General features: G+C 43.8%; 1 protein-coding gene across 1 annotated transcript in view; it reads left to right on the forward strand.

Annotated features, from left to right (window-relative positions):
* Positions 1-24143, forward strand: part of GABRA5 (gamma-aminobutyric acid type A receptor subunit alpha5) — a 66648-nt gene that overhangs the window by 22007 nt on the left and 20498 nt on the right. Inside the window, exon 5 of the mRNA XM_035116194.3 lies at positions 11939-12021. Coding sequence (XP_034972085.1) covers positions 11939-12021 — 83 coding nt within the window. The remainder of the gene's footprint in view (positions 1-11938; positions 12022-24143) is intronic.

Below are 24143 nucleotides of genomic sequence, written 5' to 3' on the forward strand. Positions count from 1 at the left end.
ATTGAATTTGAGCTGGAAATACCCTTCTGCTGGGGATGTGAGCACCAAATTAGACACAACATTACTCACCTATTTAACCCTTGTGTGCCTGATCTCTTAAAAAATTAATGCAAGGGGGACTGGATCAATGGGGCTTTCCTCCCATTAAAAATAGCCAGTACAGTGGGGCCTTGGTTGTCAAATGGCTTGGCTCCCGAACAAATCGGCTTCCGAACGCTGCAAACCTGGAAGTGAGTGTTCCAGTTTGCAAACGTTTTTTGGAAGCCGAATGTCTGATGCGGTTTCCACAGCTTCCGCTTGAGTGCAGGAAGCTCCTGCAGCCAATCGGAAGCCGTACCTTGGTTTTCAACTGGTTCCGGAAGTCAAACGGATTCCCAGAACGGATTAAGTTTGACAACCAAGATACCACTGTATGGGTATCTGGATTAGGACCATGGTGGAGGTAAAGGCTAAAGGGTATCTCTACAGAACACATTTTAAGCACATCCAGTGCACATTTAGAGCAATCGTTTTCCCAAAAGAATCCTGGGAACTGTAGTTTGCTAAGTGTAATGGGAGTTATAGGAGGAAACTACACTTCCTAGGATTCTTTGAAGCCATGTGCTTTAAATGTGTGTGGTGGATCTGCCCGTGGTCTCCCTCCTGAGCTGGCTTCAACCATCACCCCCTCCCCAAACTCAGAAGATGATTCAGGTGAGGTGGAACTGCTGCTCAAGGAGTCACAATCCACTGCTCTGGGATCTTCCAGGTCAGAAGACATTGTCTGCTGTAGTCATTGGACTCAGAAGACCTACAGTGGTACCTTCATTCTTGGCTCAGACTGGGCTGGGAGGCTGGCAGCAGGACCAGGCTGGCTAGCCTTCTGGCCACCTCAGAAGGCTTCTGTGCCTTGCTGAGGCAAGGAGTTTTCTTTCTGGGAGAATCCTCCAGCTAGCAGGGTGCTGTCCATGGTGCTGACAACCGCAGCCTCGCCTGTTGTGACCCCACTCTACTTTATGTAACATGACTGTACCCAAAGAGTGAGTGCCCCTATACAGCAGGCTTCCCTTGAGCTGAGACAGGACAGGACACCTCCCTGTTCGTGTGCCAATCTGGGGCCCCCACTTTTTTAAACAAAACAAAACAAAACACATGCACACAAGAGCTAAAGGCACATTATCTTGGTTGGCCCCGAGAGGCTGCTTTGGAATGATCTGCTGTGTTGAGCAGACAAAAGGGCAGGAAAAGACATGTGCCAACTCTGAATTGATATCAAGTTCCCTAATCCTTCCCGTCCCAAGTTAAACATCAGATTGGGCTGCACTGCCTTTAGAGACACACAGTTGCCCATGAGAGCTGGCTCCATGGGAAAGTGTTGGGTGAGAGGTTATCACAGTTCTGTTGTTGTTGTTGTTGTTGTTGTTGTTGTTGTTAAAAATACACTTATTAAAAAGTTACACTTCAGCTTTGCCCACTGCCATAATACCACAGAATGATCACTCCTATCCTCAATCCCTCATCCCTGTCATGTTGGTTCTCCAAATACTCTCAGTAGGAACCCAACTACCAATCTGGTTTAGTAGACATTTTCAATCAATATATCCCCTCCACAGATACCTCTGTGATGATTATGGTATTAAAATATCTTGTTCTTCAATAAAAGAGGGAGGGGGGAAGGAGACCAAATTGTGTTAAATGTATTTTTTTTTTACGTGCCTTTGATTATTTGCTGATTGTATGTGGGGAGTTCCGATAGAGCAATACACCAGATATTATTAACCCAATCATTTAGACTTTAAATTGGGGGACTTTAATGGGGTCCCATCAATCCAGATAAAATATGTTCTTTAAAATAAAATGTAGATGTAGTAAAATAAATTTTAAAAATGCAATCTAAGTATTAGTTTGACTACTGGGAAATAAGCAAATATATTTAGAATTGAGCCACACATCTGATTTAGCTGGACAAATGGACGGTAAAAATACTAAGCTGATTGTAAAACAATGTGACCAGCATGTTCACTTGCGTAGTAATTTGATTTCTAATAAGTGTTTGGAAACTGGCAACATGAATTTAAGATTGTATGTTTCTTTTCAGCCCCTAGAGGGGAGCATTGTCCGTTTCTAAATTTGGAACAAGCGGCTTTCACAAAGAGGAAAATCTATACAAAATGCTAACAGGAACAGCTCTGGTTTTTGCGGCATCCAAAAGGTTCGCACATAGAGAAAGGAAGAGTACCAGCAATGAGCTTTTATTAATATTTCTGTCCAATATTGCTAATTTGAATAGCATATCAGAAATGAAACCAGAATGTGAGTGGGGCATGGGAATATCGATACAAACACAACTTTCTATTGATATGTAAGTGGGAAGCAAATAAGCAGGATTCTTTTCTTTCAGAGAAAACCACTATGATTGTTGAATTGCAGAACAAAGATGCAAACCTATGCTCCGATGAGCTTTAAATGTTCATTTTGCAAAACTACCTGGTTATTTATTTGCCATTGAATATGGTTGTAGGGAAGCTGACTTTATTAACCATAACCATGCAGTCAGTGCCATTTGCACATGGGAATATTTGACCTGCCTTAATTGCACATTTCAAAATAAAATAAAATAAAATGTGGGCCAGCTGAAACTTAGTGCAATATGTACAATGGCCACTTGATGGCACCACAGCCATATCTTTGCTCACAAAGTCCTGGCCCGGTAGCTAAGCTTATTAATGGAGAAGAACGTTTTCAAGGCTTGCGTCCTGTGCATCATTCATGTATGTGCGCATGATGTTCAGAATCAGGTGCACTTCGGTTCTAGGCTCCCATAAATACATTTAACAGAAACTTTATAGACACCGTAATGTTTACTGGGTATTAGAACGAATTAGTGTGGAATTAAGGAGCTATTTTTAGTGCTGCTGCAGCAGAGCTGATTTTTTTTTCTTGCTTTAAAAAACAAACAAAACTTACCTTAATTTTTAAATCTGTTTGGTTCTCTGCAGAGACAAACTAGCATGCCAGATGTTTTCCCAGCCCGGCTGTGTAATCCCTTGTAGGGTATAACAGCGGCTACCCCAGCTGCCCTTCAATAAGTACGGACATTACTCCCATCAATAGCTGCTTCTAGAGAAGCTTTTTCATTTTAATGTACGGGGGTGAGTTAGCCTTTTCTTTTTCTCATCTTTGTTATTAGTGTTTCGGTAGCACCTGATGTAATCGCATAAACACGAGCATGAGAAGGCCTGCAAGGCAGTAAAAACCTAGCGTGAGATAAAGATTTGTCCCATTAACATGTTAGGTACTGAACTCTCACTCTCTGAGACAATATTCGGGGCTCACGAGGAAGGCGAGATGGACTTGAGCCTACTGGGAAGTAAAAGATGGGCTAGATAGAATCTGCCGATCTCTCTTACCCCAAAATATGACTTTTGGCTCATGTTGCTTAATATTTTGTGTGGCAGCAAAGGATTAAGAGATTATGTGAAAATCGGCCAGTATTTTTTATTCTGCTGTTACAGACACACACACACACACACAACAACAACAACAACAACAACCCAATGTGACTTGTTTTATGTATCAGCTGGATTTCTTATAAGGATTTAAAAGCTAGTAGCATGAATTTAAGATCGTGAGTGTGCGTGGAGAGCGAGGGGTGGGGGAGGGAGGGAGGGAGGGAGGGAGGGAGGGAGGGAGGGAAGGAAGGAAGGAAGGAAGGAAGGAAGGAAGGAAGGAAGGAAGGAAGGAAGGAAGGAAGGAAGGAAGGAAGGGTATTTTGCATGCAGGCTAATGACCCAGTGCCAATTGTTTCTATATGGAAGCAGATCCATTATGTTTCTCACTCAGGCTTTTCCATGAAATTTTCAAGGTCCTACATTGTTTGATTGAATATATGTCAAATGTATGACTGACTTTTATGTAGTAAAAACAAACTTCAAAATGCACAGCGTGTTAGATACTTCTAAGGTTTTTACAGTAGCTAAAAGATGTGGGGAAAACAGATTTTAAATTATATTTGATTAGGTGGTAGAGGGGGAAATCAATAAAACAAACAATGTGGTTCCAGTGTTCTATTGCAACAAACTGAAAGCTTAAGTTAGAAATAATTTCCATAGGAACAACTGGATGTTTCAGGATGTGGCAATCATAGCTGCCAAGTTTTCCCTTTTCTCGCAAGGAAGCCTATTCAGCATAAGGGAAAATCCCTTTAAAAAAGGGATAACTTGGCAGCTATGGTGGCAATCCAGTACCATATACCCTTAGAATCATAGGATCATAGAATTACAGAGTTGGAAGGGACCTCGAGGGTCATCTAGTCCAACCCCCTGCAATGCAGGAATCTCAACTAGATCATACAAGACAGATGCCATCCAACTTCTGCTTAAAAACTTCCAAGGAAGGAGAGTCCACCACCTTCCAAGAGAATTTATTCCACTGATTAACAGCTCTTACTATTTGAAAGTTCTTCCTGATCTTTAGTCAGAATCTCATTTCTTGTAAATTGAATCCATTGGTTCAAGTCCTAGCCTCTGGAGCCAGAGAATACAAACTTGCTCCCTCCTCCATGTGGCTCTCAGTCTCCTCTTTTTCAGGCAAATTACATGCCCAACTCCCTCAACCATTCCTCATAAGGCTTGGTTTCCAGACCCTTGATCATTTTGGTTGCCCTCCGCTGCACACATTCCACCTTGCTAACATCCTTCTTAAACTGTGGTGCCCAGAATTGGACACAGTATTCCAAGTGTGGTCTGACCAAGGCAGAATAGAGCAACATTATAACTTCCTTTGATTGGGATACTAGAGTACTGTTGATGCACCCTAAAATAGCAATAGCTTTTTTTTCTTTCTTTCTTTTTTTTGGTCCTCTGGTTAATTTTTTAAGGAAAAACTGAAGAGTCTGAAACCTGTTAGCAGTTCAGCATGCCCCAAACACTCAGGATTAGCACAATGAAACAACCTATTTTGACTGGTCCTGTATCCTTTAATTATCTTAGTAATGGGCAAAGCAATCCTAGATGGGGGAGATCTGTGGCTGAGCCCTGCTGACTTGCCCTGATCAGAACAAAATATGGGGGTGGCTATCTATCTATCTCTGGGGACACAGGTGGTGCTGTGGTCTAAACCATAGAGCCTAGGGCTTGCTGATCAGAAAGTTGGCGGTTCGAATCCCTGCGATGGGGTGAACTCCCGTTGTTCGGTCCCAGCTCCTGCCAACCTAGCAGTTCAAAAGCACGCCAAAAGTGCAAGTAGATAAATAGGTACCACTCCAGCAGGAAGGTAAACTGCATTTCTGTGCACTGCTCTGGCTCGCCAGAAGCGGCTTAATCATGCTGGCCACATGACCCAGAAGCTGTCTGCGGACAAACGCCTGCTCCCTCTGCCTATATCTTGCCCAAGCAACCCAAAGCAACTTGCAACCAAACACAAAAAAGCAAACAGCAACACCCCACATAGATACATTAAAACCAAGGTGGTGGGAAGGGGGAAATACACACATTAAAAACATCCCACCCACTTCTAAAAGGCCATAGACAGTTGATGGCCAAAGGCCTAGGTCTAGAGGAAAGTTATTGTCTGGCGCCTAAAGTTATATGAACCGTGTAAGGCTTTATAGGTCAAAACCAGCACTTTGAATTAGGCCTGGAAACTAATTGGTAGCCAATTAGTAACCAGAATCGGTGTCATATGCTCAAACTGTCTTGCCGCAGTGAGCAACCTGGCCACTGAATTCTGTAGTAGCTGAAGTTTCCAAACCATCTTCAGAGGCATTACCACATATAATGTGTTGCAGTAATCTAACCTAGAGGTTACCAGAGCATAGACAACAAAAGTTAGGCTATGCCTGTCCAGATAGGGACACAGCTGGGCCACCAGCCAAAGCTGATGGAAGGCACTCCATGCCTCTTGGCCACCTGAGCCTCAAGTGATAGCAATGGATCCAGGAGTTACCTCCAAGCTGCGCACATGCTCCTTCAGAGGGTTTGTAGCCCCATCAAGAGCAGGCAACCTCCCATCCATCCGGTCTAGGAAACCACCCACTCACAGTTCCTCAGTCTTATCTGGATTGATCTTCAGTTTATTGGCACCAATTCCTAGCCTTGTTATGAGAAATGAAGAAAAGCTTCTCCCTATCCATTTTCTCCAAACTCTGCATGTCATGATTTTAAACATTTGATCATGTTCCTTCTTACTTGCCTTTTCCCCAAACCAAAAAGCTCCACCTTTCCTCATAAGGAAGTCACTCAAAGCCCAATCATTTCGGTTATCATTTTCTGAACCTTTTCCAGACCAACAATATTGTTTTCGATAGACCACAACTATACATCGTCTCCAAGTGTGGTCTCACTATGAATTTGTATAACAGCATTTGGATATTGGTAGTTTTATTTAAAACCCCTTTCCTAATGATCCCTAACATGGAATTCACATTTTTCACAGCGGCCGCACACTGGGTCAACATCTACAGTGAGCAGTCCATTATGATCTCCACATTTCTTTTCTTTCATTCAGTTGTTGTTGTTGTTGTTGTTGTTGTTGTTGTTGTTGTTGTTGTTGTTGTTGTTGTTTAGCTAGGGTCTGGAGGGGGCCTCTGCTCCCCTTCTGCATTGATTATGTAAAGGCAGTAATAAAGTTTCTCTGTTACGCCAAGGCTTAAATTATCCACTGTGCCGAAGAAGGCACCTTCTATCAATAATAAGGACAATACTTATGCCCTTCCGCAGCCCTCGCCCTTTGAAGTTTTGAAAGCACTTCACACACAAAAACATACATATAGTAATCAAGCTTCATCACAGCTCTGCAACAGCAAAGTAGTGGCGATCGTGTTTTTTTCTAAGCATGGAAATTGGCACAGACTGTGACCGTGAGTAGGAAATGAACAAGGGCTCCAGATTTTCTGAATCACAAATTCATTGGTGGGCTGCGATCGTGCATGCCCAGCAACAGCAGGGAATAGAAAGGAACTGCAGGGTATGAGAAACAGAAAGCTAGAAGACAGGCAGGGTGGGTGGGTCAATATAGTCCAGTGGGTGGCATGCACTTCCTTATAGATGGTCTCTGCACAGCTGAAATCCTCCAAGGTTTAAGAAGTACTTAACACTGACAGAGATCAAACCAGGATTTTTTTTTCTTTTTAAAATAAGATTAGAGGAAAGTGACTCACTTGAGGTACACACAAAATAACTGAACAGTGAACAAAAAGAAAAACAAATGACAATCAATTTGGCTACATACTAATCGTTCAGTATTTCGTTTGTCTTAAGGAAAATGTGCATGGTTTTCTCTTTATTTTTTTAAGTTAAATTTAGTTGTTGTTGTTTTAAAAATATCCTGGCCTCATTTGTTTCTGAACTTCATTGTGTACAACTTCGTTGGCCAATTGCCAACTTTGGGGTTTTCTTCTCTTTGACATACTGGTAGTTGTACGGCAGCCAAATCTTTAGTCGCATCTTAAGCCTTCTTTGTAGTGCTAAATCATATGCTGTCCTTTGCGTGGATAGATAAGGTATGATGAAAATCCCTGGCCTACAGAAAGGCAGCAAAAATTATGCAACTATCCCTTGGTGGCACTATGGGGCACTATGGTTTCCATAAATTTCGCAACCCGTATTAAGCCCTAGGCTTGCTTGCTTCCTCCCTCTAACCTTCTTGCCTGGTTGGGAAGAGGAGTTCTGAAGCTTCCGTTTTCTCTAACATCAAACCATGGTTTCTGAACCTGGGTTGAAATTAACTGTTGTTTGTGTTAACCATGCTTCACAGTTTTGATGACATGGGGAGCCATGGTAGACTAAAAACAGAAATGAAAGCTTCCCAATTTTTTTATGCGGCACAGGAAGAGGAGATGAGAGGCTTGTTGTAACTTATGCATGTTTCACTAAACCGTGGTTTCTCATAATACAGCCACAGAGCCACCATAGGTTATTCTGTTGCATTTCTTTTCTACGTACAGTTTCTCTAGATTGTTTAGAAATGAATGGGAAGCAAATGAATGAGGCTTCAGTGTACAAACCCTTAAAAAGAAAGGACCACTAAACTTTGTCATGAAATTTCCCCAAAGGCTAGAAGCACCTCATTCACTCACATGCTGAGACTTTATAGAAAAGATGTGACTGCCATTTCTCCATGGCTGGTTCATATGCATCTTAGAAGCAATTTAGAAAACATCAAGCAGAAAGACATATCATTCATCACTAGACACACAGTGGAAAACTCCCCTAAACGGCAGGGGCGTAGCCAGGATCAAAATTAGGGGGGGCAAGGGGCAAGGGGCAGGGGCAAGGCACGGGAGGGGAGGGGCCACAGTGGGGCAAGGAAAGCCATGGTTGTTCAGGGGCAAGGGGGCACCAGGATCAGCCCACCCCAAAATCGGGCTGCTCCAACCCCCTCCTCCCCCTCCGCGATCGGCAGGGGCGAGGGGGCGCCAGGATAAGCCCGAAATCGGGCTGTTCCGACCCCCTCCTCCCCCTCCAAAATCGGCAGAGGCGAGGGGGTGCCAGGATCAGCCCGAAATCGGGCTGTTCCGATCCCTTCCTCCCCCTCCGCGATTCCCGGGGCGGGTGGAGGGAAAGCTGGCTTTCCCTCCACCCACCCCACAGCCAGCGAGAAGGGAGACGTCCTCTAGCCAGCTGGCTGTGGGGTGGGCGGAGGGAAAGCCAGCCAAACGCTTTGCGCGGCTCTGGGGCTTTCCCTCCACCCGCCCCACAGCCAGCCAGGGAGAAGGGAGATGGCACCAGGCAGCGGGGCAGGCTGGCCAGTGGCCCTGCTTCTAGGGAGGGCAACTGCCCCCTCCTGCCCCCCTGCCTACGCCCATGCTAAACGGTGATGGCAGCTTGATACTGAGTCACAATAATGACCGAGTGACATGAAGTTAAGGTGACAGAAGTCCCATTCAGGTGTTCACAGGTGAGGGGGGAAAGTGTGCAGGGAGTACATTCACCACTCCATGTCCCCAATGTTCTGTTTCTGCTGCCCCCACCCTCCACTTGTGCTTTGTGCAATGCGGTCAAAGATCTAACAGTGGATTCTTTGCATGGTTATCTGAACATGCTTAGAACGCTCTTCAAGATCACTGCACAATCAAGGTTTCTTCAGATCTTCCAGCTCCACAGGAAGGTCAAAGGTGAAGACACCAGATACATCTCCTCTACCGGGGTGCTATCTTGAATAAATATGGGGGGGCAGGTAAGCCCCACCCCACATAATTGATCACAGGATGCGGCACACACAAACCATTTGAATGGCAAGGCCCATCAACTTGGGGCTGGTGGCCCCCTCAAATATTTTATTGGGGGGCGAAGGGAACCTGGCATTTAGGAGCTGGCTCCTATGTCCTCAAAACATTATGCTCCTATATATTCTTTGAACTCCTGTTTAGAGTTGATGAGGAAAGAACAACACAGATTTGTTAGTTGAGTGCTTTGGGAATCTGATCGTGATCCTTTTTAACACATTCTTGGTTACTCTGGGTTCATTCTGGGTTATATTCTGGGTCTTTTTAACAGAGATATTTTACAGCCGTGCATCTTTTTAAGAGTATTATACACATTTGGAGAAAAGTGATTGGATTAGGGAATATAGAATTCTTCCATGGATTTTTTTTAAAAAAAACCAATAAAAATAAAAAACAGTTTTCATGTGGCATACCATGTTTTGTGTGAAAGCTCGGGGGACGACTGTTCCTTTCTGCAGATTAATGCTGTTTTTACAAGGCTATGCTTTTATAACTTTTCAGAAATAGGTGTTTCTGCCAATGGTATATTGATTAGTTGTGAGATAAAGCTACCAATTCACCTAGAATGGATAGATTGTGGACAAGTAAGAGGAGTGAGGGGGACACAGTAGGAAGCTGATTTTGGGTTCCATGAACGAGCAGCAAATGGCTAGTTATCTAATCTATTACCATTATATTTTTTACTGCCAAGGAGGAGGAGAAGGGCTTGTGGGATTTTATGCCATGGGTTGGTGCTATGTATGTTGACTTGAGGGCTGGGCTATTTGCTGCTATGCCTCAGGAAGCAACATGTCTTGGGCTGTCTCTGAATAGATGGATGGAGGAAACAGAGATGAGGACAGCTGTATAGATGGGTGGGCAACTGATTAAGAGGGAGGGGAGAGGGTCCAAGGAAATGGTTGTAGAATGGCACGTGGGCTTCAGAAATGTTATTTCCACCCTTTACAGCAGGCATAGGCAAACTCTGGCCCTCCAGATGTTTGGGACTACAATTCCCATCATCCCTGACCTCTGGTCCTGTTAGCTAGGGATGATGGGAATTGTAGTCTGAAACATCTGGAGGGCCGGCGTTTGCCTATGCCTGCTTTACAGACTCACAGTCAACGCGCCACTGAGACTACACTGAGACTACACTAGAGCCGGGCCTGGTTTTGGAACTACCCTGAGATGATGGGACCTAACTAATATAGGCACCACAAGAATCTGTTCTTTTGATTGTAGTGGATAGCTGTTAACCGGGCCTGGATCAGAAAGTCAATTCTTCAACTAATAGATTTGGGAGGAAATAACCCGAGACTATAGTTTAGATCAGGCATCCCCAAACTTCAGCCCTCCAGATGTTTTGGACTACAATTCCCATCATCCCTGACCTCTGGTCCTCTTAGCTAGGGAACATGGGAGTTGTAGGCCAAAACATCTGGAGGGCCGCAGATTGGGGGTGCCTGGTTTAGATGTTGCCATTATGGTGTGGTTTAGACCAGCACAGGGAACAACAGAGAGAATATTTTTAGTGTGACAGTGAAGCATTAAACTTGTTGGCTTTTTAAGTTTGCTCACATGTGTACCTGGATGTACAGGCAAGCCCAGATTTGCATGGGAGTTGCATTCTGGGTCATCATGCACAATGGTGGAGCACACATAACCTTGTTCCACCCCCTTTTCTGCCCCGTTCCACCCCCTTTTCTGCCCACTTCTGGGTCGCCGTGATGCATGTGTGCATGACCACACATCAACTGAACACACATAAATCAGTCTAAAAGTAACAACCCATCCTGTTAGATATATACGAAAAAATCTTCTCTCCCTCCCCATTAGTTAAAGTACCACCAGAGTGTCTGATCACCCAACACTGATTCAGCTTGCAATTTTATTGCAACACCCCACGCAGCCCTAGGAAATCCTCCTTAGGGCATATTTCTCTAGTTATCACTGACTTCCACTTGCATGACTGTCTCTCAGAGTCCCATTGCCTGATAGCTTCCCAGCTAAGTCTTTAAAATCAATGCAATTTTTAAAGTCTCTTAGCAGCATTTGAATAGCATTCACGATTCCATACCTTCAAGTGTTCATTTGACGTTGTCATTATCAACATTGCCTCTACTGGGAAATGGTGCAGCCACTATAAAAATGGAGGGAGTCTTACGGATTAGCAGGACAGCTACTTTGCCAAAAGAGCAGCCTTTAGCAAAAGCATTGGGGGATGGGGGATGGAATGAACTATCCACCCTTTATTGCCCCAAGTTTGTTAGAAACTGGTTAAAATTTAAGGTGGTAAGGAAACAATTATTGCATCATCACTACATTATTAAAGCTTCTATGTGTGACTTAGAAATCGTTTAATTCCCATGAGAAGGTGTGGAAAATATGGTTGTGTTTGCAGTACCTCTCACACACATCATTTGTAAGGGGTTCGTACAACCCATGTGTCGAAAGAATGATTGGAGGCGGGACCATGTGGTCTAGCGCTGCCACATGCCAGCACATCATGCTCCCCTGACTTCTGCACATGGAAGGTTCACCAGAAGGAGGTCTCCCCACATACAAATGAATGAATGGACATTGGAGGAGCATGGCAGTGAGGGACGTTGGGTGACATGGCCCTGCCAATCCTCCTGCATGATCTATCAAACGTGTAATGGTCCATGTGGATCCCTGTTTATCTGGTATAGCTATATTTCTCTGTGGATCAAACCAACAAACCCTGAATTGTCTATCTTTCTCTCTTTCCATCAGATTGACCATCTCTGCTGAATGCCCCATGCAACTGGAAGACTTCCCCATGGATGCACATGCTTGCCCGTTAAAATTTGGAAGTTGTAAGTGTCTAATAATAATAATAATAATAATAATAATAATAATAATAATAATAATTTATACCACACTCATCTTGGGGCAGCTTCCAGAAAAACATATAAACATGATAAAATGTCAATTGTTGAAAACTTCCTGATACAGGGCTGCCTTTAGATGTCTTGTAAAAGTTGGGTAGTTCTTTATCTCCTTGACATCTGATGGGAGGGTGTTACACAAGGGAGGGCGCCACTGCCAAGAAGGCCCTCTTCCTGGTTCCCTGTAACTTCATGCAGTGAGGGAACCGCCAGAAGACCCCTGGGGGTGGACCTCAGTGTCCCTTGAGCAAGATGAAGGAAGGGAGCCTATTTTAATGGGGTTTCTGTGTGCCTTGAGGGTATAACTTAGCTAAATGTGAAGGATCTGACACTGCTTTTCCTTTCCTACATCTGTTCTTTATAATTGTACATTTGATCTAGTCAGTGCTGGGGGTTTTTAAAGGGGGGGGAGGTGCTAGTACTCACCATGAATTTATTCCACATTTTAAACATTTCTTTTTAAAAGGTGATGGTACCCTTGAGTACCCCCAGGGTTGGAAAGCACTGGATCTAGCAAGGACTTTTTTTTCTTGCTCAGACCAGCTTCCACAGTTAACTCCCTATAATCCCCAGAGGCAATCATCCCAATGGCAAACCACACTCACTTAATATACTGTGATAACTTTGGCTTTTGCAGTCAGGGGGGCAAATTTATCTCACAGAAAGTGACCACAGTCAACAGTAGTTGTGCTGTGAGCCACAAGCAAAGTTTGCTGAGGGTCTTAGCCACTATCATTGGGACATTTTTGCAGATGGTATAAAAATAGGTTAATAGACTGCCTTTGGCAAGTGTGCCACACATTGGCAAGATATCTGTGCTTTGGCATGCATGTTACGAGTATGAGAAAGGGGACCTGGGATGCATTTTATTTCATAAATGAGAGAACAGCCATGTGGCACAGTTATTTATAAGGAGCTGCAAGCAGAGCAGCTAGTCACTGTGAGGCAGGTGCCTGGGGATTTTATATTTATGTGAAAATGATCATTCCATTAAGTCTCAGATTGTATTAGTACAGTATTTACATGTGCACTATTAGGGAATGCTCTGAACAAGTTGTATAGTTTTTTTCCAGCAGAGACACAAAACATTCAAAGAATTATCTCTCCGGAGAACCATAATGCGCCTTTTCCGTCCAATATGGTATGCGCAGGTCCAGAAAGAAAGGGCTGGGATTAAGGAGAATCTATGCTGTGCATTATGTTCCAGAGCACAATATTTTGGGCATATGGTCTTTACGTTCTCATTTGACAGCATCCAGAATGATGGGTACCACAGACAAATAAAACGAGAGAGAGAGAGAGAGAGAGAGAGAGAGAGAGAGAGAGAGAGAGAGAGAGAGAGAGAGAGAAGGAAAGAGAGAGAGAGGGAGGGAGAGAGAGAGGGAGAGGGAGAGAGAGGGAGAATGTGAAGAAAATGCATAGCCCTTGAACAACCCCCTAGCAGCAATAGAAGGTGACATATTTGAAGATTATCCTGACCTGCTCACCCCCTAGATTTGACACCCACCTTCACTTCCTGCCAGTTGTACAGCAAAACGAGAGCTTTGCTTGCTAAAGCAGGCAGAAAGAACAGAAAGAGCAAACTGACCAGATAAGGATAAGAGCAGGAAAAACTAATGCCAAAGCACCCCATCTTCCCTGGGTCCTGTACCATGATGCTTCCCAGGTCTTTCCCTTTAGAACTTCACTGCCACCAGGTAAAATACGAGGCTGCTTTTAACTGATCGTTATTTGGCAAACTACCCAAGCACATACTGATTTTTGGCTGCTTTTGGCTATGCTTTCCACATTGCAGTACAAAGGCATGTCCTTCTCATCAGTTGCAAATGGCAGCCCCCCAATCAGATGGGCAGCCAATCAGATTGGCAGCCACTGTCTGCTCAGCGTACTTCACCCAGAAAGGCGGCAGTGTGTACACAATCGCAGCCGTTTTGTCAGTGCAATGAAGCAGAAGATGTGCACCCATTTGTTCTGCTCTTGATTGTGCGGCAGGTCTGAATTTCGCATCTTATTCCAAAACAAACTTGGTTTGGGGTGGATCCAGGCAGAAACTTGGGCCTCACCTAGCAACTGCGTCGAGGGCTCCTACCTTTAAAAGCTAACTATGGAAATGTCCACTGCACAAATATCACCTGTTAACATTTCGACAGGCCACTAAATGCTTCTGCAGGGGCCTGGGGCTCAAAAAGCATGACTAGGGACCTGTTGTCTCCCTTCTTCAGCAACCCTCTGTCATGGTTGCAGGGGTGAAAACTTGAATAAAATATTGGGGGGGCAGGTAAGCTCTGCCCCACATAATCAATCACAAGATGAGCTGTACGCACATAATATGAATGGCAATCCTCATCAACTTGGAGGGATGCCCCCTCAAACATATATTTGGGGGGGGGGCTGAAGGGACCTCGGCTCCTAGGAAACAGTTCAATGTGTGCTTTTACAACAGTGGAGGAGCTGTGCATACACTCCTACACTCCTCAGAGGAAAATAGGGACATTTATCACTTCCCACCAACTGACCCTCCTCGAAACCCCCATCCTCTCCTCCCGGCGCAACTGCAGAGTATTTCCTATCTGACGAAGGGTGAGTTCCACCACCATGTCACCAATGGGACACAGCATAGCGAGCAGGCCAGCTCATCCTTCTCCCTAAACTCGGTGGTGGTGGGGGAAATAGGGACATTCCGGGATCAACTCAAAAGCTGGGGTGGCTTTCATAATTCTGGGACTGTCCCTGGAATATGGGGACACTTACAGGGTATGGCTTTGCTTTTGAAAGTCAGAGGCTTGGCTCCACTGCAGCAGCCTTATTCTTTGGGTAGACTATCTCATACTTGGGGGTCCTCCAGATGTACTATTTATTGGACTTTCATCCTAATTTGTTTGGACAAAGCATACAGGAAGGTTTGATTATATCCAGTATTTATTGAGCATCTGTTTTGATTTATGTTCAGAGAGCTTATACAGCAGTGGACCTACATCAGACATCTATCCTGATTGGCTTGTGCAGTGTTGATACATCTTTCTGTTAGTCATTTGTTCGTGCCACACTTTTCTTTTTCTTTAATGCCCAAAAGTCCTTTTTTCACATAGTGGGTTTGTTGCACTAGGGAGACAGAGCACTTGGATCCACCTTAATTGCACAAACCTAAATTTCCTAGCAGGCACTTGAATCCCTTCCACAAAACACTCACAGTCTGGTGGTGCCCTTGGATAGCCCCGCAGTAAAGAGTCTTAGAATGCCAATATAAACTCTAAGTGCTGTTTCTTAGAACCCATTCGGATGCAGGATTGTGTTTTGAAAGCATCAAATGGTGTGGGTTAGAGCTCATAAGGAGCTTTCAGTTTGTCAAACAAAATCAAAGGTGACAATAAAATTACTCATGCGCTCAGTGATCCTCCAACTCTGAGCTGCTGATGAGTTCAGCCTTAGCCGTATAATTTGTTTCCTTTTCAACCAGTGCAGGCCATCTTTCAATATGTGTGTGTGTGTGTGCGCGCACACACACACACACGTCTAAGCTTTGACTGAGCAACTTTGTATTTAGGACTGTTTTCCTTTGGGCGACCTTGGCCCTTAAAAATGCAGATGACAGAAACTCCCACTGCCTTGCAGATTTCTGGGTTGGTCAAATATAAAGTGCAATAGCCCAAGTGGGGTCTCTGCATGTTAACGTGATGGGACAGCCAAAAGCTTAACCTTTGCTTTGTTAATCAGGCAGCTTGAAAACAAAAACACAGAAATGTCTCATTCACAACCACAGCATGATACACTTGGATTTAATTAGCCCATTCAAGAGGTATCATGCTCTCATATAAAATCTTTTATCTGAGCTTGCTAAAACAGAGGGTTACCTCTTTGGCCCTTTTTCCCCCACCTTCATTTTCTTTACAATGACTTTCCTAGTGAAAGTCTCTTTTCCATATGTGTGAGTGTGTGTGTGTGTGTACACACACACACACACACACACACACACACACACACACACAAACACACACACACACACACCAGAGGGGCATGTTGTGGAAGTCAGGTTTATAGTTAAACAGCAGAGCAGTTTGTGGGGAGATGGAGTCTAGAAAGTCCATGGGTAGGTAAATAGCAGGAGGACAACGCAAGGTAATGGGTTGTATCTATCTCAATTTTACTCAAAGTAGACCTATTGAAATTAAGAACCCTAAATTATTTATATTTGTCAGTTTCAGTGGGTCTGCTCTGAAGAGGAACAACATTGCATATAACCCAAAATATGTAAGGAAGACTAGATGGAAACATGGTGTACAGCATCAGACCAGTGGGTCACCATGAACAACATAGTATTCTTTAGAAAGTGTACTATTGATAGCCACAAATGTTGCCTTTCATATTAGAATGTCTGGGGCAGGGATAGGGAAATAAATACTACCACCCACCTCTGAAGTTATGCATATGTCCTAGATAGCAGACAAGCAGTGCAGGGACAAGCAGATGCTACTAAGTTGATGGAACAGGATGTGGGTGGTGCTGTGGTCTAAAGCAGTGGTCCTCAACCTTGGGCCTCCAGATGTTTTTGGCCTACAACTCCCATGATCTCTAGCTATCAGGACCAGTGGTCAGGGATGATGGGAATTGTAGTCTCAAAACATCTGGAGGCCCAAGGTTGAGGACCACTGGTCTAAAGCACTGAGCCTCTTGGGCTTGCCAATTGGAAGGTTGGCAGTTTTTGAATCCCCGTAACCGAGTGAGCTCCCGTTGCTCTGTCCCAGCTTCTGCCTGCCTAGCAGTTCGAAAGCATGCCATTGCAAGGAGATATATTGGTACCGCTGTGGCGGGAAGGTAAACGCCATTTCCGTGCACTCTGGTTTCCATCACAGTGTTCTGTTGCACCAGAAGTGGTTTAGTCCTGCTGGCCACATGACCCAGAAAGCTGTCTGTCGGCCTGAAGCGAGATGAGTGCCACACCCCATAGTTGCCTTTGACTGGACTTAACCATCCAGGGGTCCTTTGCCTTTACTTTTCTTTTTCTTTTCTTTTTTACTAAGTTGATGTTAGCAAACAACCAATGCAAAAAGAAAGAAGATGGTATCTTTTCTTGGTTCATCTCCATCATCTTTGCACATTGCCTACCAAAGATTTAGAAGGCTCATTCCAGATTTAGCTGTTTCCCTATGAGGAATTATATGCAACTTGCAAGTTTATATACTCACTACAGCATAAGTGGGGAACCTCTGCCCCATGGGCCTAATTATACCCATAGGTCACCCCCATTTGGCCTGCAAGACCCTTTTGGCCCAGCCATGCCCACCTGCCCTACACATCCTGTCACACATGACATCAAATGTGGGACCGGTAAAGACATTGCTGCGTGGGCATAAACTGGTGGTCTGATATCATTGTGATGTCAAGTGACTGACAAGTGGTCAGCCATGCACACCTGTCAAACTTTGTCCACAGGACTTGGGGTAGATTTAGGTCTGGGCAACATCTGGTTTTCAACATTGTGGTAATCAGCTAAACATTGCAATATGTATCACGAGGTCTGAAATAAGGATGGAGCGACGTAGAGGCTGACTCACATTTTCCCCCACATTGTGATTTTTGCATAGATTGCCAGGTCAAAAATTATGAAACTGATTATCACAATATGGACTTCAAACCAGTTTTGGGTGATCTATTGATATATTGCCCAGCCCTAATAAGGATCTAGTTTCCCATCTCTGCCATACACCAACAGAAGTTTAGCTGGTCTCCTCTACGTATAATATTTGGCCATACTTTTTTGCCAGTCTGGTGAAATTCCAACAAGATTATCTTTCAGTCTGCTGTAGCAATCTTCAGCTCCTTCACTGGCCCAATAGGTATTCTGTAGCTATTGAGTGAGGCTTTCCAGCAGCTCAATAGAAGCAGGTAAATATGATTATGATTTTGTACAAACAAGATATTTGGAGCAGAAAGAGGTTAATTGACTTTCCTTCAAGGTCATGCCAGCAAAGCAATGTCAGAATGAGAATTTCACCGCAGTTCTTTGGTCTACTGAGCAAATGTCTAATCCAGACAAAGGAGCCCCCCTGCCCAGACAATTGACTTAGCTCCTAAATCACATTTTGCACATAGTGTTAATGATATTGCATTCACCTCACTCAAAGATGAATTTGTTAATGTGTGCCACTCTTTTGACAGTGTGATAATTCTACACTTGATGTGGTAAAGTTGTTACTGTAAAGTTTTTTTCAGTTTTCTATACTCTTGATTGAGTACCAAAAATCTCTAGTAGGCCATTTAAAAAAATAAAATAAAAATTGTCCCATAAACTTCTCATTCGAAAGTGTATATAATCTGGACAAATTTTCTGGATGAAAAAACAATTTTGAAATAGAAACACATGTTGCTATGTCAGCCAGAAGGAATAAGTAGTGTTGAAATCTGGGTTTGAATTGTTTTCTTTTTTAAAAAAAATTGTAAGCCATCCAGAGGACATTTTCCTATATGGTAATCTTTCAAATAAATAAATGTTGTTAGATCTGCCATTGCTTATAAAGGCTTTCTAAATCTGACAACAGTATTTTGTGAATCAATTAAAAAATCCATTGCTTTCTTAGTGACACTAATCAGCCTTAAGTGTAGTGATACTAGGTGATTAACCTAACTTTTCAGTTGATGTTGACCTACGTACAGGCAGGAAGCTTAGGACAAGGGTGCGTGTACTAAGTCCTCTATTAGATCAGAGTTTGAAAGTTTAAGTAGGTCTTAATTAAGTTAGTGCACCAACTTTAGGTTGGTGTTCAGCTCAAGAATGAAATTCACCCTTATACCTTTCTCTCTTTATTTCTAACGTAGTTTTTATTCCTTTTCATCTTTAAACTGTTCAACATGGCTGCCCTGAGAAATATTTTTTAAAAAACACATTTGAATTATTAACTTAAAAACCTTTAAAACGTAGAGCATGGTATGGGTCCTCTTTCAATGTTAGAGGGTTCTCAAGTACCACTAAGGGTATAGAATAAACCACAAGCATAAAAATCAAACATAAAAATCAAAGTAAATGATAGGATGTTTTAAAGTGGGCATTTTCTTTTAAATCTCATGTCCCAACACGCTGGTACTTTTAAGATGTTTATGTTTTCAGATCATTCCAGTCTGAATGCTTTAGCTTCTATAAAAAACACCACCACCCCTTTTGAAACCACATTTTCGCCTTGCAATAGTCCTGCCTTAAAGGTAAAGGTGAAGGTACCCCTGACCGTTAGGTCCAGTCGCGAACATCTCTGGGGTTGCAGCGCTCATCTCACTTTACTGGCCGAGGGAGCCGAAGTTTGTCCGCAGAGAGTTTTTCCGGGTCATGTGGCCAGCATGACTAAGCTGCCTCTGGCGAATCAGAGCAGCACATGGAAACACTGTTTACCTTCCCACCGGAGCAGTTCCTATTTATCTACTTGCACTTTGACATGCTTTTGAACTGCTAGGTTGGCAGGAGCAGGGACCGAGCAACGGGAGCTCACCCCGTCGCGGGGATTCGAACCGCCAACCTTCTAATCGGCAAGCTCAAGGCTCAGTGCTTTAGACCACAGCGCCACCCACGTCCCTTAGTTCTGCCTTAGTTCTTGCTTATTTTCTAGACATTTGTAACCTTTCTGAAATATGTGCAACAATTCCTTGTCCCGGTCTTCTCTTCGGTGGTCTTTTGGCTTTGCTGTCGCTCTCCCACCTGGGCTCCTGAACAGGGTCGTTTTTACCAATGGGTTCACTATCCTGCTGCTGCAACAAATCAATAACCTCAAGTGGGAGAGTCCAGTTCTAGTGTTGTTAATAGCTCTGTGGCTTCCTTGTGGTTGGTGGTTGAGAGTTTGGTGTTTCCTTTAGGGACTAACTAAACCAAAGTGAAAAGCCCAACAGTATCTTTTTCCTGCGTCTTGCAGTTATCAAGTGTTGTGGAGCGCAACTCTGTGCTTCGTGGTTTTTTTCAAAGTATCTGAGAGTAAATCCTGCAAGATCATGACTCGATTATTGCCGTGTATTATTGCTGCAACATTTCTCAAAACTGTACAGATCTTGTCATTCTTTTTAAAACTGTGGAAGCACATAACAATATTGTTTGTGGGGGCCTGCATCACATAGGTATACTGACAGTGCTCTATGTACTCTCTTCATATCTTCTGGGGACACTTCCAGAGAAATTCTGTAATATTATCAACAACAACAATCTTTATTACGGTCCATAGACCCATCAATTCGTTACAAAGTGATACCCAATAAGGACATCCTGCTTTCAGGTTTCAGAAACATTTTGTTCAAACTTAGAGTTGGGATCATTGATTCTTGCAAACACCGATAGAAACTTCGCCACTGCTAATGTTCTAGCATTTGACCGGTCTCCCAATAGGAACTTGATATAATACTCCTCCGATTTTCCTGGGATCAGGGCTAGCAAGGGTGAAATCAATTCAGCCCTAGCTTGCTTGAACTTCACACAGTGCAGCATAATATGTTTTGGGCACAGGAGCACAGTCTTTCCTGGTAGGGGACTCCTCTCATCCTACCCTCCAGCACTGCAGAGGGGAAAACATTTAATCTGGCTTTTGTGAATAACCTTCGGTAGTTTGGGACAGTCAGGTTTTTAACGTAAGCCTTCTAACTTTAAAACATGCCCATATTGTACTCCTACTGCCAACGGACTACAGACTGCATGTGATGTCGCAGGTCACTGTGTGTATTATCCCAAAGTTTTTGCTTTAAGGTCTTTAGGGCACCATCATAGACCAGGTAACAGAGTTGGGTGGGTGACAGGCCAATAGCAGTGGCTTTTCTAGACATCATTTTCTGCCGATTGCTGACATATTCCTCATTGGTCAGGTTTTTAGTCCAAATACTGCAATCTTAAGCCAATGTTTTAGTGCAGCCCACCATGCTTTTGTTGAAATTGGGCATTCACCCGTTTCTAGCAGGAGTATGGAATTTCGGACACAATTGGGCACCTGAAGCAAAGATCGTAAATTTTTTGCTAATATTATCTCATTCAGCCCCTTCTTTAAACCTGCACACATGTAAATTAACATTTTATTAAATGTTTTCAACTTCCTCAGGCTTAGACTTAATGCCTTTATTTTCCTGAAGCAGCCTTTTATTTTTTTTGTTCTGGCTGCACACTTAAATCCATGATTACAGAAGCCGTTTCAGTGGCTCCATCCAGCTTTTCTGCTATTACACTTGCCTTTGCTTCAGGAGCTGCCATTCCTTCCTTCCAGGTTTCCATGATCATGGCTTATAAGGCATGTGTTGTGCTTCAAACTCCTCCTGAGTATGGCATCCATGCTTTCCTTCCTTTTGAAGCTGCATTTTCTGCTATTTTAGAAGGGATAGCTGCCATTTTGTATCCTTCTCCAATTATCGTTTGAGCCTCACATGGAGGGAAACCAGCTGTAGAGAATAGTGGGAACAAAAGTGTTCGCAGGGAAGTGTTTGGAAGGAGGCAGATGTTTATTCTTAGAAGAGGGATGCAGGTGGTGCTGTGGTCTAAAGCACTGAGCCTCTTAGGCTTGCCAATCGGAAGGTTGGCGGTTCAAATCCCTGTGACTGGGTGAGCTCCTGTTGCTCTCTCCCAACTCCTGCCCACCTAGCAGTTCAAAAGCACGCCAGTGCAAGTAGATAAATAGGTACCGCTGTGGCAGGAAGCTAAACGGTGTTTCCGTGCACTTTGGCTTCCATCACGGTGTCCCGTTGTGCCAGAAGCGGTTTAGTCATGCTGACCACATGACCTGGAAAGCTGTGGACAAACGCTGACTCCCTCGGCCTGAAAGCGAGATGAGCGCCGCAACCCCATAGTCGCCTTTGACTGGACTTAACCACCCAGGGGTCCTTTACCTTTTTACCTTTACCTTTATTCTTAGAGAACTTTTGGAAGAAGCTTGAACTTTTCCTGATAACTTTTTGAAAATGCTTCAAGAATTAGTGTATGTGTGTGTGTGTGTGTGTGTGTGTGTGGAGAGTTCAACACTCTAGCTAGAAGAAAATAGGATTGTTGGCCTGGATTCCGCATTCTCTGACCACCAATGCAAGGGGCTGTTGTGCCGGCATAAGGGTGAGATAAAGGTTGTGCAATACAAAATCCAGTGCAAAAGTTGTGCTAGGGGAAGCTGGTTGTGCAACAGGAAGTGTTGGTGCTACAGAAATTGGTTGTGCAACAGCTACGAGAACCATGCTGGCTTTTTGCACAAGTCACTCCACCAACACAACTGGTCAACTGCTGAAGAACTTGGTGCAACATTGAATTTCTTGCATTCTTTCCTATAGTTACTATATACAGTAAAGCTAAAAAAACAAACAGAAGAGAAAATAATTTTTTTAATGGAAATATGAACCTTGACAGGAAGAACTAATAATGGTCATTATAATTTACTTGAAACCCTTTTCCAGACTGAACTGCAAATTCAATATATTTTTCAAAAAGGGTTTTTTTTAAAAGCATTTTCACGTTTTTATGTATATGTAGATTTCACCTAAGACTAGTCAGAGGGGATGTTATATTTCTGGGCTGAAAGCCACAAAGAAGATGCAGCAAGGAAAAAGCAGGAATGACTTTTAAAGGGCATAAGGAACAATTAATGTTTTTCTTCTTCTTATATTTATTTCCTGTCTTTTATCCAAAAAGCTCAAGGTTGCTTTTATGGTTCTCCCCTTCCCTATTGGACCCTCAAAACAACTCTGTGAAGTAAATTGGGCTGAGAAATGGTGACTGGCCCAAGGTTCCCCTATGATATCATAAGTTAGATTCAGAAGAAAATGATAAGAGCCCTCTTTTGGCATGAATATGTGGAGGACAAAAACTGGGGGCAGAGGCACTTGTGCAGCTCCTCCCCCCCCCACCGCCGCCGCCTCCCCACATGTACTGAGCATACACCCTCCTGCTTTAGTCTTCCAGCTTTGAGAGGGAAGGTCTGAAGAGCATATTTAGCTGAACATATGTAAAAGCTTTCTTGGAATCAGGGAGCCTGATAGTGGCTGGGTTCCCAGCCATGAGGAAACTTCTGAGTGTATCCAGCCAAATGTGCTTAGAAGTTCCCTTCAAACCATCATAGTCTGATGTGAAGCTGGCATAGCTGTCGGGGGCAAGGTTTGCCTCTGTCCAATGACCTTCTTCTACAATTTTAGCCTCTGCATCTTCAGACTGAACTCCTGAAGAGGATTTTTCTGTTTGTGTTGTTAACGGATATCAGGTACCTGCTTGTTCTTGTACCTGTATCCTCTGAAATTCTAAACAACGAATCTGTTTTATCATATTATCTCCCATCCTGTCTCTGTGGCTCCTCTCATCTGCTTGTTTGCTTGACTGAATATCCTCTGATTCAAAAAAATATACTTCTTTAATCTCATGCCACTGAAAAGCCAACAGAAATGTTTGTACTGGGTTCCAGTTTGAATGCGCTCACATTGATGGTAGACTTTCCCTTTAATCAAAAGCCCATAATCTTAGTTGAGAGATGACTATTAGAGTTACCGGAATGACAGAAATTTCTGAGAAACAGACCTGTATGCAGGGCCAGCTCTAGGTAGAGCCCCGGTGGTGCGGGGCGCCAGGGCGCCGGGCCGGTAGGCGGGGCGCTGCGCGACGAAGCCGTGCGGAAGCCATGTTGCGCGCTGCGAGGGCGGGGGGCGCTGGAGCGATCTCCGCCCCTCAGCGCCAGCGCGCCCAAAGTGCTCGAGACTGCCCTGCCTGTATGCCTTTGCTTTAGTAGGAGACACAATAGAAGGCATGGCTTTATGTGCTGTTAGTATAAACTTGCAATAACACTTAAGAAGAAAAAGAAGAAGAGTTTGGATTTGATATCCTGCTTTATCACTACTTGAAGGAGTCTCAAGGTGGCTCACATTCTCCTTTCCCTTCCTCCCCCACAACAAACATTCTGTGAGGTGAGTGGGGCTGAGAGACTTCAAAGAAGTGTGACTAGCCCAAGGTCACCCAGCAGCTGCATGTGGAAGAGCGGAGACTTGAACCCGGTTCACCAGACTATGATTCTACCGCTCTTAACCACTACACCACACTGAATCACTGAAGAAAAGAAGCAATACAAGACACAGAA

This window comes from Zootoca vivipara, chromosome 4 (assembly GCF_965207765.1).
Source record: "Zootoca vivipara chromosome 4, rZooViv2.hap1.1, whole genome shotgun sequence".
Taxonomy (NCBI): Eukaryota; Metazoa; Chordata; class Lepidosauria; order Squamata; family Lacertidae; genus Zootoca; species Zootoca vivipara.